Source organism: Bactrocera dorsalis, chromosome 3 (assembly GCF_023373825.1).
Source record: "Bactrocera dorsalis isolate Fly_Bdor chromosome 3, ASM2337382v1, whole genome shotgun sequence".
In the NCBI taxonomy this organism is placed as follows: Eukaryota; Metazoa; Arthropoda; class Insecta; order Diptera; family Tephritidae; genus Bactrocera; species Bactrocera dorsalis.
In genome coordinates this window covers 51,042,336-51,059,578 of record NC_064305.1, presented here as the reverse complement: position 1 = coordinate 51,059,578, position 17,243 = coordinate 51,042,336, and the positions used below count along the sequence as shown (strand labels likewise).

The 17,243-nt window shown below is 32.8% G+C and overlaps 1 protein-coding gene across 2 annotated transcripts in view; it reads right to left on the bottom strand.

Moving 5' to 3' along the window:
- The window catches only part of LOC105231145 (transcription factor CP2-like protein 1), a 45,024-nt gene that overhangs the window by 14,522 nt on the left and 13,259 nt on the right, over positions 1-17,243 (bottom strand). The window contains exons 1-6 of one of the 2 annotated variants that reach the window (XM_049452866.1): positions 14,069-14,222; positions 7,102-7,174; positions 6,671-7,020; positions 6,424-6,541; positions 6,221-6,365; positions 3,029-3,526 (exon numbers count right to left, since the gene is read on the bottom strand). In XM_049452866.1, the coding sequence (XP_049308823.1) occupies positions 3,029-3,526; positions 6,221-6,365; positions 6,424-6,541; positions 6,671-7,020; positions 7,102-7,174; positions 14,069-14,141 (1,257 nt within the window). In that variant the 5' untranslated portion in view covers positions 14,142-14,222. Of the gene's footprint in view, positions 1-3,028; positions 3,527-6,220; positions 6,366-6,423; positions 6,542-6,670; positions 7,021-7,101; positions 7,175-14,068; positions 14,223-17,243 lie in introns of those variants that run through there. The other variant, XM_049452865.1, reaches the window with a different exon arrangement.

The following is a 17,243-nucleotide window of genomic DNA, read 5'->3' as shown; positions in this document are numbered from 1 at the left end:
ATCGACCAGATTTTATCTACTAACTATTATCATGCCACATACCAAAAAATTGTTTCCTGTGTTTCAATAAGGTACCTAACATACAATCATCAATCATATTAAGTATAGTAAATCGGGTGTTCGAAAATCCCGATATTAGCTATATGGGGGCTAGATCATATTTTCGACCAATTTGATCTATTTCAGGCACAAAAATACACTGTATGAGTAAAAAATGCTCTGTAATTTTCATTGTGATATCTCATATATTGGCCGATATATGCCCCGATTCATCTCATTATTTATACACAGAGTTACTATTGTCAAGGAAGGATTCTCTGAATTTTAATTGTATATCCCATACATTGAGCGTAATTTTTAGTCAAAAGTCAACTATAGATACTGCGGTTGTTAACATTAAACTACACACAAAAACGTTTTCTAAAAGGTGCCCTTGCTACCGCGAACCCCTGTGTCAAATTAGAGTTACATATATATGTATATATTATATATGTTATAATTAAGTGCTTAGTTATGGCACTTTATGTGTGAATCGTGACCAGTTAATGTAGGTTTCCCTCTTTATTACATAGATATGTGAAAGGGTAAACACAGCGAACGAAAACTTCGAGAGCATATTAAAAATTTAGTCGAGAGAAGTAGTTTTCAAGCTTCAAAAAAAAAAAATTTGAACTAGGAGTTAGATGAGTTGTCCAGATTGAAATAGGTGGCAGGAAACCCAAAATAAGATTGTCAAACAAATACTATATAAATCGATGTGTTAAAAAAAAATTTATTTACTTCCATAAAACAAATAAAATGTGAGCTTAAGATTGATGTTGATCCATCAATTATCCATAAAGTCTTTACAAAGAAAAGTTTAAGGACCCCAAGCCCAAGAAAAGTTCCAATGTTGATCAAAATGAACGTGAAACAAAAGAAAATTTATTAATTCTGAATGAGGTATTTCCTCAAGTAAGAATACTAAAAATGCAACTTACAACATTAAAGACCGTTAAATGTGGTGGCGGAAACGTTATAGTTTGGTTGTCATTTTTTTGCCGCTCCATAGGATATAGGGCACTATTAAGGCAATCAATTATGTTGAAACATTTTAAGAATGTATGCTACAGCATGCTGATGATAATAAGCCACTAATGTTGGTATTTCAGTAAGGCAACGACTCCAAACGCACGACTAAGTGCACAAAAGTGTGGTTTAGGATCAATAATACCAATATATTGGAGTGGTTTCCACAATCCCCAGATCTAAAATGTGGAATACAGTGAAAGTGGCAATTTAACTAAGATGAGCTTTGGCAATTTATTCGGAATTAATGGAAAGCAATTCCAGTTTTCTCTACCAAAACATAGTTGATTCTATGTGAATGTATTTTCGATATAAACAACTGTGAATTTTCAAAAAAAAGGATACTAATAAGAGATTAATATTAACACAATTGAATAGAAATTAGTTTCTCTTATTTAATATTGGAATTTATTTCGTAAAACTTCATTTTTCACATGTTTAAAACTGAAAAAAATGAAAATTAAATAAAAAACTGTGTCAAACATGGGGAAAACTACAAAAAAAAATTGTTTTTAATTTGTTCCCAATAAATTTGCTAAATTAGTTGCCTCCAATTCCCTCACATTGCTGAATGCAATTTAACTTCATTAATTGTATATCACTATTTATACATATAAACATTAAGTTTTTAATAAGTAAGGGCTAAGTTCGAGTGAAACCGAACATTTTATACTTTTGCAACTTGCAGGAATCAAAGATAGGGAAATACTTTAAGGTGTAAAACAAATCATATATGTATATACATATAGGGGCTAGGCCAAGTTTTAGCTCAAATTTATCTATTCTAGGCATGAAGATACACTGTTATGAATAAAACACGCTAGCTCATTTTCATTGAGATCACTCACATATTGGCCGATATATGCGATACAAATCTTTATATCTTTGAATTAGGTATATGGGGGCTAAGGGACGTATTCGTATTTGGACAAATTTGGTTTTATAGGAATTATTAGTGTAGGATTCATCTCGTTCTATTAATTACTTTTTGATTTGTGTACTGGAAAGTGAAAGAATCAAGTAGAATTTAACTATGTTCTATATGGGAAGTAGGCGCAGTTGTAGTTCGATCCATTTTCGCACTGTGATATAGTAATATGAAAAGAATACTGCGTACTAAATTTTGTTAAAATCGGTCGATCAGAGATACGGGATTTCATCAAAGAGTGCGCGGTGTCGCGCTCATCGTCAAATTTTCACACCGACTCCGTCTCGTAGCATTTACTTAAATCGAAATGCATTTTGGATTATAATAGCTAATTTGGCTCAAAATTATTGAAGATATCGGTGAATATATTATACATGCAAATGAAATAAAATACATATACATATAACGTATTATTGAGCATATATATTATTATAAATTATTGGTGCTAAAAACTGGTGATATCGGTTTCGATCTTTATTCTTTTTATACACGTACTAATTATTATCATATTATTGGTGTTATACTTTTCGTTAATTACCTAACCTGATTTTTAATTACCTGACATATGATTTTTTAGCGAGATCAAAAGTCGGACTATTGGGCATATGCCTTTAACCGAAAGTTTCTATTAGCGTTAATCATCAGTCGTTTTATATTTGCATGAACAGTACCAAAAAATGAATATATTAGCGTGTTCTCCCGTTCCCCTTCATAATTGCGAATTAGACATAAATACATACATATGTACTTGTATTTTTATGTACATTATATAAGAAAAATAAAGTTTTTCTCTCAACGCGCTTTAAAGGGCTATAGGACATACTTGTATGTATAACATTTAGTAATTATTATTACAAAACCTATTTTCTTTATAAATATTCAATATAAATTAAGTTATATGTGTTATATGGCCAAACTAAATTGAAGACATACATAGTATGTATATGTAATCGTATATTATATTATTAATAAATATACATATTAATAAACTATGTACGTGAGTAATATTAAATTGAAACTTTAACCACAAACCTTGATTTGACATGCTGCTGCATGTACCGGTTGCTTGCCACTTATGACCGAGTGGTTGTTCCCCGATGGTATATTAGTACCGGCCGGCATAGACGCTGATGCTATCCCAGCTGATACTGAAGTAGATGCACTTGATAAAGCACCAACCGATATTGCTGTTGCCGTTGTTCCTCCGGTAGAGTTGGTTGATTCTATATATGTTTCAATTTGTAGTCGAAATGGCACTCCTTTTTCTCCTCCATGTTTTTTGGGTGTGAACTCAGTTGAAATGCAGTTCACTTTAACGTAAACGCCTACTTCCTTTAAGGGATCCCAGAAGATTTCCACAGTATTCAAGAAGTTCGGATTTAACGGTTGCGATACATGACATAGCCCATATGAAAGTGGAACGTCTACTTCAATAATCCGTTCTCCAGGGCGAGAAGCTTGCCACTGTTGCATTTGCTCACGTTCCATAAATTGTAAGCGACGCTCATGGAAGCATATTTTGATGACACTCTATAACAATAAAAAAGAATAAAGTGATGATAATATACATACATATATAGTTAGAAGTATATTTACAACTAGGTCTACTTGCAGATAGCACTAAAGTATTCCTATATAACGATTGATTTATGTATATTTCTCGAAATCTAAACTAATTTTTATAAAAAGTTTACACTCTCAGTTGATGACGGATATATTGATTGCGATAGGATGAAGAGAATTCAATAAATTAATCATTGGCCAATTAAATGAACTGGTTTAAAATTTTTTCAAAATTTTATAGCTATTCAGGATAAATGTAGTAATGCTTGAGTTACCCATATCAGACCATTTTAATAACAAAATTCATGTGTTCTTTCCCAAATGCCACATGTATATGTATGGATGCACGCCAGAGATATGCATTGATGCACCGCAAGTACAAGGACCGGACATACACAGTGTCTTTTCTAAGCTCGTGTGTTAAAGCACAGCATCAAAAATGTTTATCATAGATTTAGTAACAAAATAATAATAAAGAATAGCAAAAGGAAAAAAAACAGTATTCAAAATCTTCATGTTTTGTTCTATAATATAATATATTTACATAAAATCGTTGTCCGACATTATTATTTTTTTATTTCGACAGGAATCTTTTGAATATTAAATCTAGTGAATGCATACAAATCAAGTGTTAAAAAGGGACATCAAAAGGAAATGAGAATTATGGCCTTGCATATCTTCTCTGTGATATTCGCCTTGGCCGATTTTCGGCTTGCGTAATCTGCTATGCAGTATAAGACAGAGCTATATTTTTGTGGTTGATTTGCATCCCACTTACAAACTTTGCTGTGTTTAAACACCGCAACCAGGGATAAACTCCAACTTATTTCGGTGTGAGGGCGTCTCAAAATTAGCGTTTTTTATAACAGTTTTCATTGTAGCTATATCGGAAAACACAATTTTTGTGCATTTAAATTAAAGTCAAGCGTCAAAGTTCAGGAGGTTTTACCGTTGAGCAATTGCTCTCTCACTTCTAATGAGAGATTAGTTGGGTATCTCTTTATCTCTGTCGCAACTGCGTATTTTAAGCGATTATACTTGCGGTAGCACTGGTGCAGATTTGTGATGCACGCAATATGGGCACGTAACTTCAAAATTTATATAATATGTATATGAACCTATTGCTTCACAGCACCAGTATTATAACTGGGCAGATAGATTATACGACGCTGTTGGTGTCAAAGGGTCTACGTTATGATGGAAAACAATTATAATGGAAATGAATCATCAACATTTTAAATTGAGATATTACGCGAAATTTTGGATTTTTATGGGTATTATAGGTATTGGCTTCTTAAAATTGTAATCTTTACTTTCTTTTTCCAGTACAAAGTGGACTCGAAACTGAATTGGTTTAACCGGGAAAAGTTGTATATTTATGTTAACAATTAATTAAATTCGATTCAGAGGTAAGTTGTTATATATTTTTGCTATCAAGTACCAAACCTTAAACTTAAAATGAGTCTATGCACAACAAAATTGTCTCCACTGATGATAAAAAATATGGGCATGCTTTTTTTCATAGTGTACTCGTATATATGGATACATAGTATGTTCATATGTTAGTATGTACTATATAAGTATGTAAATGCCCCGGATATACATAGTTACATTCCTATGTGTGCATTGTATCCAAAATTCTTTTGCATAGGCTGTAATAGTAAATTAATGAGATTTTTTTACATAAGTTGTAAAAATTAACAACTTAGACATACTTTTGCATACATAAAATGATAAGCGTATACTTCCAAGAGCGAGTCAGAATAATCAGTTTAACGTTTTAGCGTCAGTAAGATCTGTTACGAGTATATAATAATAAAGCACGTTGAATTGTACTAGGAGTACAAAAAAAGTACATATATATGTGTATGTACAAATTACTTTCATAATACAAATGTACATATAAACGTGTACATAGTAATGGCATATACACATACATACATACATATTCTGCTGTATTTTGTTTTGTATGATTGCGTCAATTGGAGAGTAGGTACTATTCACCCCTCGGCACTGCTGTGGGCCGACCACTTACGATCTTAAAGTACAGTTAGATAGTTATCATCAAAACCCGACGCTGCATTGTTCCGTTCCTCAATCAATCCGAGCAAAAAATCAGCTAATATTCAGCACAGTTATGTATGAACTCAGTCTACTCGCCGAGCTCCGCGGACGATAAATATCTGTCGCCTACATATTGTACAGCACATATTTCAGCGCTGTACACTTATGTATGTACATGTGCGAATATGTCCGTCTACTATTGTCGCAATTTGTTTTAATTGAAGCATATTAAAATCAATTTAGTTGAATAAATTCCAATAAAGTGAATATGAGTACTAAATATACAAGTACACATGCACAACTAGAAATGACACTGTGGTATATAACTGTGTATGCAAATAAATATGTAAGCGAAAGTACTCAAAGCACTATATCTACAAAAGATTTTTTTAGGTTGTTTCGTAGTATATATGTATGTACATAAGTATATATTGATGTAGGCATTCATAATTATATAATATATATGTAAATACGCATCTGCCAACTTGATACGGACTTAAATTGTTTAATTTAAAATCAAATTTCTCATCCTTCTTTCTTACGATTAGTAAATAATTTCCGTCGCATGCGAAATATCTTTTAAACATTCTCACACACCTTCAATATTTTATCGCGATAAAACGATAAATCACCGATCTTCTTAAGCTTGATTTCGTAGCTTTGTCCCTGGTTTAAATAGGTAAGAGTTTCTTCATTATTCTTGGTGGCTATTGAGGTTGCAGCTGCCAAAATGTACTGAAATCTGAAAATTACGAAAAGAGAGTTTTAATAATTCGAATGTATACTTCTTTATGGCTTACTTGTGGTCATCAGAGTGTGCATTGGTATTATTTCCATTAGCAGCACCTCGACCAGTACTGTTCTCAATTTTGCTCCCATCGACTTCGGATAATTGTTGGGACGCTGAATTTCCTTGTGCTGAAAAGGTTACCAAATAGAGCACATTGCTGTATTTGAAAGTACAAATACATAATACATAGTATATGTGTGTATATCTATGCATAGTATATACATTATACTACGCATAGCATATACATTATACTTTACCGATTGTTTTTTCGCCGCCACTGTAAGGTGAGCCAACATTACCGAATGCGTTGGATGCACCGGTGTTGGACTTGTCAATATTGTTTCCGTTGTGTTCGATTTCCTGTGGTGTACCGGTTTTTGGTGAACCACATCCGCAAAGAGAGTTGTTCAAGGCATTCTTAGGTGTATTCTCGGTTGTTGGTAGCGTTTCTATGTGTGCTGGCGGCTTATCGAGTTTTGGCACGCTTCCACCACTGCCAGTTACGACAGGATGAGTATTCAATGGACTTTTATTAGCCTTCAGTTGATCAGCTTGAGGCTCCTGTTTCAATACTGTCAGGGCCGGGGAAAATGATAAAAAGGATTCACTGTTGGCAGGTCAAAGAATTTATTAAAATAAAAAAGGTACTAGTGTACAACATTTGAAATAATTTTTCTTTGTCACTTACTTGCTGAGATAAGAATTACTATTGAAGTCTGTATTCAAATCAAATCCAATATCTTCAGTCCAACTGCCGCGACCTGAAAATATGTAGAAAAATTAATATTTCCACCCAATTCCACACTCGTTAATATAAACTTCAAGTCATTCTTCGTTATAATTTCACGTAGTTTTCCACAATCATCCCAATCTTTATACATATAGGAGTATAGTTAATACTTATACTTGGAATCAAATTCAGTTTTTTATCCTATACGAATTATTAAATGTTTAGCGGTACAATAACCATTGCGAATATATGTATGTTAAAGAACAAGGTCTCCAACGTATGCATAATTTTGAAAAAATGCGAAAGATCGAAATCCATTTTAAAATATGGAGCCTGTAGATGGTAGAAGGTGATTCTCTTCTTCTATTTTTGTTAAGATTATTAATGTCATTTGTTATAAAGCAGTGTATTCTTAAACTGTTCTACCTATATTATTTCACCGAATAGACAGACAAACTACGTAGATAAGTCTCGAAAACTAAAATGCATGCTTATAATAATATGTAGTAAATAAATACTACAAGATTTGTCCGGAAAATAATAAGACTGAGTCGATTTAAAAAAATTTATTGAACCAATCGTTACAATTCTTTAAAAACTTTCAAAATAGGCTCCTTCTGCGTCGATGCGCCGCTGCAGCGCTGCCAGCACGAATCCCAAGCATTGAAGGCGTCACGGAAGGCATCCTCCGGAATAGTCTTGAGAGCCGAGGTGCATACTGCTGGGATCCCTCCTTTTGTCTCAAAGCTGCCTCTTTGTCTCGGGATTTTAACAAAAAACTAGTTCAAAAAATTAAAAAAATACTTAAACTATTACTAATGTTTCGTTTGGCGTTTTGATACACAAGATATAGTACTAAGTAAGTGGCAACCGTGCTTGTAACATCTCAAAGCGCTTATTTGGTCTTACAAGCATACAAAGTACGAAAAGTTAACGAAAGCAAGTTGAGCCAGCCAGCATGGGCCTGGACCTTAAATAACACAAAATCATCAAAATGTAAACAGAAAATTCATGAAACAAACAAAAAATAATTTTGATTTTGGCATTATGGATACAAACACATTTTTGATAAAGGACGCACGCTCCTTTTCGACACAGTCTTATCTTCATCATTTTGATCATGTAATGATGTAACCAAAATACAAATTTTGTTTCAATTTGAGTAGTTTCTATTTTTAACATTTCTGCTCTTCCTTTACACATATGAAAAGCGATGCTACATTATTTTGAATTCAAATGACGTTATTTAACTATGATGATTGATGTGACTGTGAACTAATTGCGGAAAAGCTTTTATTAATAGACACACACATGTATGGTATATGTAATCGGTTACTTCAAATTTTTAATATTTCTTTATTTTCTAGAAGCAGTAAGACTAAATGAACGAGGACAGAGGATCAACAAACAAATTTCGAATACCAGGTTTCGATAAGTTTTGTGGTTGGATAAGAGAGAGCGTTGCTACTAGCCCAAATTTTTTTTTTCTGTTGGTATACTCTTCATATGAACGTATATGAAGTTTCATTTCAATCTGCCAATTCCTTCTTTGTTTACAAGCCATTTAGTGTCGCCGTTTCATAGTTTTTTTATAATGGAAAAAATTAAATATCGTGCAGTGATAAAATTCTTATTTTTGGAAGGTGTAGCATCAAAAAAAAATTCATGAACGAATGTTAAAAGTGCATAATGATGGTTCACCTACAATTAGAACAGTATAAAGATGGGTTGCAGAGTTTAAGCGTGGTCGTACAATCCTTGAAGATGATCCACATGAAGGACGTCCAAAAAGCGCATCAACACCAGAAATCATCGCCAAAATACAGGATATGGTTTTGGAAGATCGCAGATTGGCTGAGAGAGATTTAGTAAAGGCAGTGTGAGCCATATTTTAAGTGAAATTTTGGGTTTTAGAAAGCTATGTGGACAATGGGTGTTGCATTCGCTAACAAATTCGATTGCGACTTTCTCAGCACATTTTGATCTTGAATCAAAGCAAGAGGCTAAAGAGTGGTGTGAACCTGGTTGTTCGGCTTCGAACCGAAGTCGTGTCCGGAAATGGGCCAAGAAGATTATGACATAAGATTTTTGGGATGCGAGAAAAATTTTGTTTGTGGATTACTTGCAAAATTGGTAAAACAATTAATTTTGAATATTATTGAAACCTTTTAGGCTAGTTGAAGGAAAAAAATTCATGGAAAAAGACCCAGTTTGCCGAAGAAAAAAATCCTTTTTCATCAGGACCATGCACCGTGTTACGAGAGCAATTTGACAATGGCTAAAGTCCATGAATTTAAGTTCGAATTGTTGGAGCATCCACCGTATTCACCAGATTAGGCCCCCAACGACTTCCAAATTTATGCGTGGCTTCCGGATTCTCACTTCAGGGATGGGATCCACAGATTGTAGGATCGTTGGGGCAAGTGTATTAAAGTTCAGAGAGATTATACTGAATAAAAAAGTGTATTTTGAATGATAAAAATGTGTTTTTCTTATCAAACGACAAAACTTATTGAACAACCTGGTAATAATATGAACGTCTTTTGAGTTCCGGAGACCATAAATTTTGTTTTCAGATTTGAGGTCAGCGGAGCCAACTGCTTCCGTAATATGTAACACATAATATTGGTTATTATACGAGTACAGTTTTATTATTGTTGGCAGTGTTAAGCGAGCGAAAATACCTTAATAACGTAAGATCAAATTTCTTATACCGCAACCAAGATCAGTAATTAATAAGCACCTTATAAACATACATACTTGTACGAGTATATACCGAACTTATTATTCACGTGTATGGCTAAATGTGCATGTATTAGTGTGGGAAGCTATACACTCTAAATTAAACTATTGAAATTTTCAGCTAACCATTCATTACTTGTTTTGAGTTTGTTGTTCCAAACATTTACAGATTTTAGAGCTCATAACAATGATTTTATAAACATACTAGCCTTATCATTTCATTGCAAATTAGTTAAGCAAACAATAGTTAATATGTTTTTCGTATTTTATGGGAAACCATTATTTTGAAATTGCTGATAAGCGTTACATTCAGAATTTATTTAACATTGCAAAAGGTAATTTTAATTATTTAACTCAAACAGAGAAACAATAATCACACATAAACATATTTCTTTGGTAATTTTGTTTTAGGAACATAAAGAGTAAGAAATGACTAGGTTAGGCTATAAACGAACATTTCATACTCTCGCAATGCCCACAATAAAATTTCATTCAGGGCCTTCCGCGATTTTATATATTTCAGGTACAAGGACACACTGTTTTAGAAAAATATGCTATCAATTTCATATAACTCCCAACTTGCCCGATTCATATTATGTAGTATAAAGTCAAATCGAAGTCCGAAAATCTTTATATTAGGCATATAGGCCTACGAGAAGTATTGTGCGTGTTTAGCCCATTTTTAACACAAGGGTATGTCATTACCAAAACACACATCAATATAGCTTAGTACGCAGCTCTCAAGAAACGTAAAAACTTCATATAAAAAAACGCTTAAGAAACGGTCCAGAAACGTTCCTGCGATAAGCTTACTTGTGCTAGTACGCAGCTCTCAAGAAATCTAGTACTAATTTTTAATACTTTTTTTCAATAAAATGTGAATATGGCAAACCTGGTTTTGCGAAGAAACATCAAATCAACAATTGTTTCTTGAAGGAAATTCGAAGTAATCGTCAAATTCATCCTAAATTAGTTGAAATCATTATTATAAAGTATATTCCATTTTGAAATGTTGTATAAAACCAACCAATCATCAACAACATTCCTTAAATCTCAATGAAAATATTTGTGTTACCATACACATACATACATACATGCATACGCACAAAGTTTGTTTACTTTGTTTATTCTCTCTTGCTCTTCTAATGTGGATCATTCACAATGCGTAACCAGCTGTCAACATTACTTGAGAAATAATGTATTTTTGTTCTTGAGCAATTACTTGAGAGCTGCGTACCAACCTTATGGAAAGTAGGCGTGGTTGTGGTTCGATTGCACTAATCACAATTAAACATAGCAACATCAAGCTAATTTTATGTATCGAATTTAGTTGAAATTGGTCTAGTAGGGGCGGAGATATGTTATTTCACCTAAATATGGGCGGTGTAACGTCCATCGTTAAATGTAGACTTCATTTCCTTGGGTGTAAAATTTAATGCCTCTGACGTCTTTGGTTACCGATTTGTCGCACTTTTAGTCTAGGCTAGGGTTATGACATGATTTCATCTATTTTCCCGCTATCACGCTGCAATCCTCTGTGCCAAATTACAGATGTATGTACATATATCATAATTTATTGCTTAAGCTTAGTATCCAGCTCTCAAAAAATGTAAAAACTTCATACAAAAAACGCTTAAGAAACGGTCAAAAAACTTTCCTGCGATAAATTTACTTGTGCTAGTATGCAGCTCTAAAGAAATCTAGTACTAATTTTTAATGTGAATATGGCAAACCTGGTTTTGCGAAGAAACATCAAATCAACAATTGTTTCTTGAAGGAAATTCGAAGTAATCGTCAAATTCATCATAAATTAGTTAAAATCAAAATTATGAAGTATATTTCATTTTGAAATGTTGTATAAAACTTACCAATCATCAACAACATTCCTTAAATCTCAATGAAAATATTTGTGTTACCATACACATACATACATACATACATACGCACAAAGTTTGTTTACTTTGTTTATTCTCTCTTGCTCTTCTAATGTGGATCATTCACAATGTGTAACCAGCTGTCAAATTTACTTGAGAAATAATGTATTTTTTTTTCTTGAGCAATTACTTGAGAGCTGCGTACCAACCTTTAATTATGGCACTTTATAGGTTTTCGCAATGACGTTTTGTGTGCATGGCAGTGTTCCGATAACGCCCATCTACGAACTCACCCTCACTTTTTTTTGAAAAGGAACATGTATATCAAGTTTCAGTAAGATACATGTGTATGTATAGAGATACACATGTATCTCATTTTTTACTTAAGTTGTCACTTGTACAGATGGACGGACGAACAGACAGACAGTCGCTCGGAATTAAATTCGTCTCGTCATCCTAATTATTTATATATAAGTATATAACCCCATACCTAACTCAATTATTTTTAGGTGATACATACAAGATGAACAAAACTATTATACTTTGCAGCCACATTTTGCAAGAGTATAAAAAAGTTGCATCGAAATACAATATTTATTAAGCGACAAAACTGTCAATTCATAGATTACATTGAAATTTGTTTACATTTTCACTTACTTATATTGTAGGTCATAGACTTTTTGGAAATACATAGTTATATAATATAAAAACAACAAATTTTATTGAAATAAAATATTTGTGATATAAACCCAACCAAAAGGGGGCTAAAGCCAATACTATCGGTATATGCCGATTTCATTTATATTCAGGGTTAAAGCATATAATATTTAGTAAAACGTGTCTACTTAATTTTAAAAAATCATCACACTGTTGACTAACACAACGCGTTCAAAGTCAGCTGGGAAGTCGAAACTCACTAATTCAGGTAGCTTGCGGCTGGGGGAAGTGGTATACTGATTGCATTAACTTTCGGCATTATTCAAGTATAGTCAAAAACATGGAAACATATAAAGAAAGATAATTCACATGAATTTTTAGATCGATTTCAAAAAGTTGAACATTAAACTATAGTATATCCCTTATATCTCACTTATCGATCAATAGATGTGGTTAGAAATTATTTTTCTTATTAAAACATATTATTATAAGAAAAATCTAGTTTAATTTAGATACCTTACATATTCACCGATATTTATGGTATAAAATCAACCGAAAGTTTGAAAATCGTCTTAGTAAATATATCGGGATTCTGGAAATTATTGACCCAATTTTAGCAAATTACCAAGAAAAGGCGTTCTCTATGGTTCATTGTTATATCTCACAGATTGACCACTATGTTCGGTATAGCCAACTAACAAGGCTCGTGTGGATTGGTGTAAAGAAATGCTGAAAAAATACGATCGCGGTGCTTCAAAAGACGTTTATAAGATCGCCACAGGTGACGAATCATGGATCTATACGTATGAGCCTGAAACAAAACAGCAATCGACCGTGTGGGTCTTCCAAGACGAGCCAAATCCAACGAAAAAAAAAAATATAGCAACCCTCGTATAAGCGCTTACTAAAGGCGATATCCTAATTTTTACTGAAGTTATAACATGTACAGTCAACATATCTCATCATCATTATCCGGTAATTATATCTAGTATATACATATGTATGTACATTGTACACGTAACTTTGCATTTACATAACTCGATTAGTTTCAGGGGTTACAAACAATCATTAGATGAACAAAATTATTATACTGCGTAGCATAAGTAGGTATTTAGAACACATCTAAGCAATTGCAATGTTTGCTAAAGTTGAGGAATTAGTAAAAGACTAAAACTTAGTTAAAATTTTTCCTCATTCTGTTGTCAACCATGCATTATTCAAACTATATTCAGTCAATATAACTGCACACGTTCCATTCATGTAATAATATAAGTAGTACAGCGTACAATTCTTTGGATTCTTCTACTTCAGCGATGAATCAATTGTCATAATTTTAATCGAAAATTCATTCGATGGTCATCACCAAGTACGATTTTTTCAGGCAGTACTCAGCCTGTCCACGAAATTCATTTATCATTTTCGTTTCTAATATGCAATAATAATAATAATAATATTTTTCATCGACGTTTAATTGAACAAATCATTGCTATTACCAACTCCCCACTTATAAAAAATTTCATCCGAGATTGTTCAATATTTCACTTCAGAACTCGGATTATTAATATATACCTATGCAAGATTAATTTCGGCCACGATTGAAAAACTACTCAACTATTATTATTCAACATCAACATTTTGTCTTAAGATCATACCACATAAATCTGTCTGATACCAAGAGTATATGCGATTAGTGTTGTTATTGTTGGTAAATGCATTATTCTGCATTTATATGTGTTATTGTTTATAGCCAACAATAGTTCCAAGTATTTCAGTCAAAAACAGGGTTTCATACAGTATACGAAGTAAATTTCCAACAATATATCACTGATCCTATGCGCCTTTAAGCAAGCTTTTATGAGTTTAAAATATGTGTATATTTGTATATAATCCACGTGCTATAACACAACCCTCGATTCTGATGGTCATAAAATAACTGAGCGTACTTTGGTCGTTTTGTATACGTAGAAGATTCAAATTTAATCAATTATAGATAATTGAAAAGCTGTAATCTGGCACTGTTTTGACACTGCTCTGAGAATGATAATATTTACATTACGTTACAAAAATCAGGCGAGTAGATTTGATTATAGCAATACTGACACGCATATGAATATGCTTGCCTTGACTAATATGCCTTAGTAATAGAAACAAATAACATACTGCTCAAAGCTCAGTAAGAAATCAGTAAAACATTTGAATTTCCAAAATATAAAGGTTGTATATAAAACATTTGGAACTACTCAACACTAAACTACATATGTTCACATTAGACTCCAAATCGTCCCAGCTAATAAAAACAGGTGCATGAGAAGAAAACGCTGAATATATGTACATATACTTAAATCGGATTTATATTCCGCTGTGGAATATCTTAAGAGTTATACATCATTTCGACCATTTTTAGATGAAGTTTTTTTCGCCAATTTTTTTTATTTAACTAGAGGATGGTTTTCTGTACTAAGATTAAATGTTTTAGCTTCGTGTTTGCACTAGTTTCGCTAATTCAAAATATCAATCAGCGTAGAGTGCGGAATACGGGTACCATGTTTCATCGTCGAAATTCAATTCTTCTCCTTATTCTAATCATTTCTATATATCATATGTAATTCTAAATTTAAATCGATTGGCTTTGGGTGTTGCAAAAACCCTTAGGGGAACAAAACTATTGTACTCTGTGCAAGTTAATTGTAAAAAATGTTTTACAAATAGAAATTTGGAAATAAAAACTTAAAATTATAATTTTAATATCAAAAACAGAATTAAATTGACAATATTTTTAATATAAGAATTGGAGAAACAAAAAGGAAATATTATTTATCAAAAGGTTGAAAAGGAAAGATATACATATTCTACCTTAAAAGTAATTAAATGTAAATAAAGCAAAGAGTGCTAAAGTATATTAAAACTTTGTTCAAAAATTCGTTTCTAAATTAACTACACACGAGTTGTGCTCAGAAAATAACGATAACATTAAAATTTCGTGCGTTTGCAGAATCCAGTTATCAATTTTTTTATTATATTGGTACAAGCTAGACATGGCTCCGTGAGACGTTTCCCTGATTCCAAAAAAGAGAACCTGAAGGTATTTTTAAAAGATTGGAAGAAGCGTCGGCATTACTGCTACGACATACTAGACAAATGAATAAATAAAAAAAGAATATTCCCGTAATTTTGTGAGCACAAATTAATCTCACAACAATTGAACGAATAAAGCAGGTTAGACGCAGGTTTACTTGCATTACAATTGTTTAAATATTTATTATTTTGGTGATGATTGAAAAAAAGTTTATATGCAGAAACATTGGGAAATTAATGATAATTTAAATATTTTTTTTTACAAACTTATTTTATTTATTGGATCTGCTTTTTCTTAAAGCCCAACAATAAGTTATAAAATCTTAAATCTATTTAAAAACTAGACAGGCTCAAGCAAGTGATTGAACTGTTTTAGTGATACGTCGCTCTTTAATACGCAGGCATATGTATCTCTTCTTTTAAGTCGTATTTGATCGCAAGAATGTACCAAAGCATTAGCCACAGGGTTTGGGTGATCTCGGAGTTTAGGTATATATTTAATTCTGCTGTCTTCTACTTTTTTCTTTACCATAGGGATACCAAGGTCTTTATGGATATTTTCGTTACGCATGTACCATGGCGAAAACGTGATTGTTCTAAGCATTTCTGATTGAAACCTTTGTAATATATCAATATTAGTTGCACAGGTCGTACCCCACAGTTGAATGCCATACATCCAAATTGGCTTTATGACCGCATTATATAAAAGCACTTTGTTGTCTAGGCTAAGTTGGGAGTTTTTATTTAAAAGCCAATTTAAATTTTCAGCTCTAATCTTCATACATGTTATTTTACTAGAGATATGTTTTCTCCACATGCGCCTTCTATCTAGGTGAATACCAAGATATGTTACCTCGTTCGCTTGGGGTACTAAAATTTTGTTTATTTTTACTGCCGGGCACATCTTTGGTCTTAGCGAAAATGTAATATGCCTACACTTCTGTTCATTCACATTTATACGCCAGTCCACTAGCCATTCTTCGATAGAACTTAAATACTCACTATCCGTCCGCAAAAATTGAAGTTAATACATTATTTGCTGTTGGAAGATCTGCTGTATATATGATGCATAGTGTTGGGCCTAAAACACTGCCCTCGGGTACACCAGCCCTTATCTGTCGTTCATCAGATATGAAATCACCCACTTTTACCATAAATTTTCTATTTTTTAAATAAGACTGCAATGTTTTGTACAATTCTAAAGGTAGAATTTTTTTAATCTTGTATGAGAGACCTTCGTGCCACACCTTATCAAACGCCTGCGATACATCTAGAAATATTGCTGAACAGTACTCTCTGTGCTCAAATGCTTTCCTTATCTCGTTAGTAATTCTATTTACTTGTTCTTATGTGCCATGTTTCGCAAGAAAACCGAATTGATGCATTGGTATTGTATTATTTTCGTGGAGGAAAGGGGACATCTTTGATAGTAATACTTTTTCAAATACTTTTGAAAGACAGGGTAGAAGACTAATTGGTCTGTATGAAGACGGCTGTGCTAAGTCCTTCCCAGGTTTATCTATCAAGATGATCTGCGACTTTTTACATGAAATTGGATAGTATCCGAAACTAAGAATTGCATTGAAGAGCAAAGAGAGCACCTCTACAGCAAAAACTGGGAACTCAATTAGCATTTTTGGGGAAATATTATCATATCCCGTCGACTTTTTTGGATTAAGTTCTTTGATGATACCAATAATTTCAGAAGGTGAAGTCTTAAGAGGACTTTTGGGCTTTCCAAAGGGAATTTTG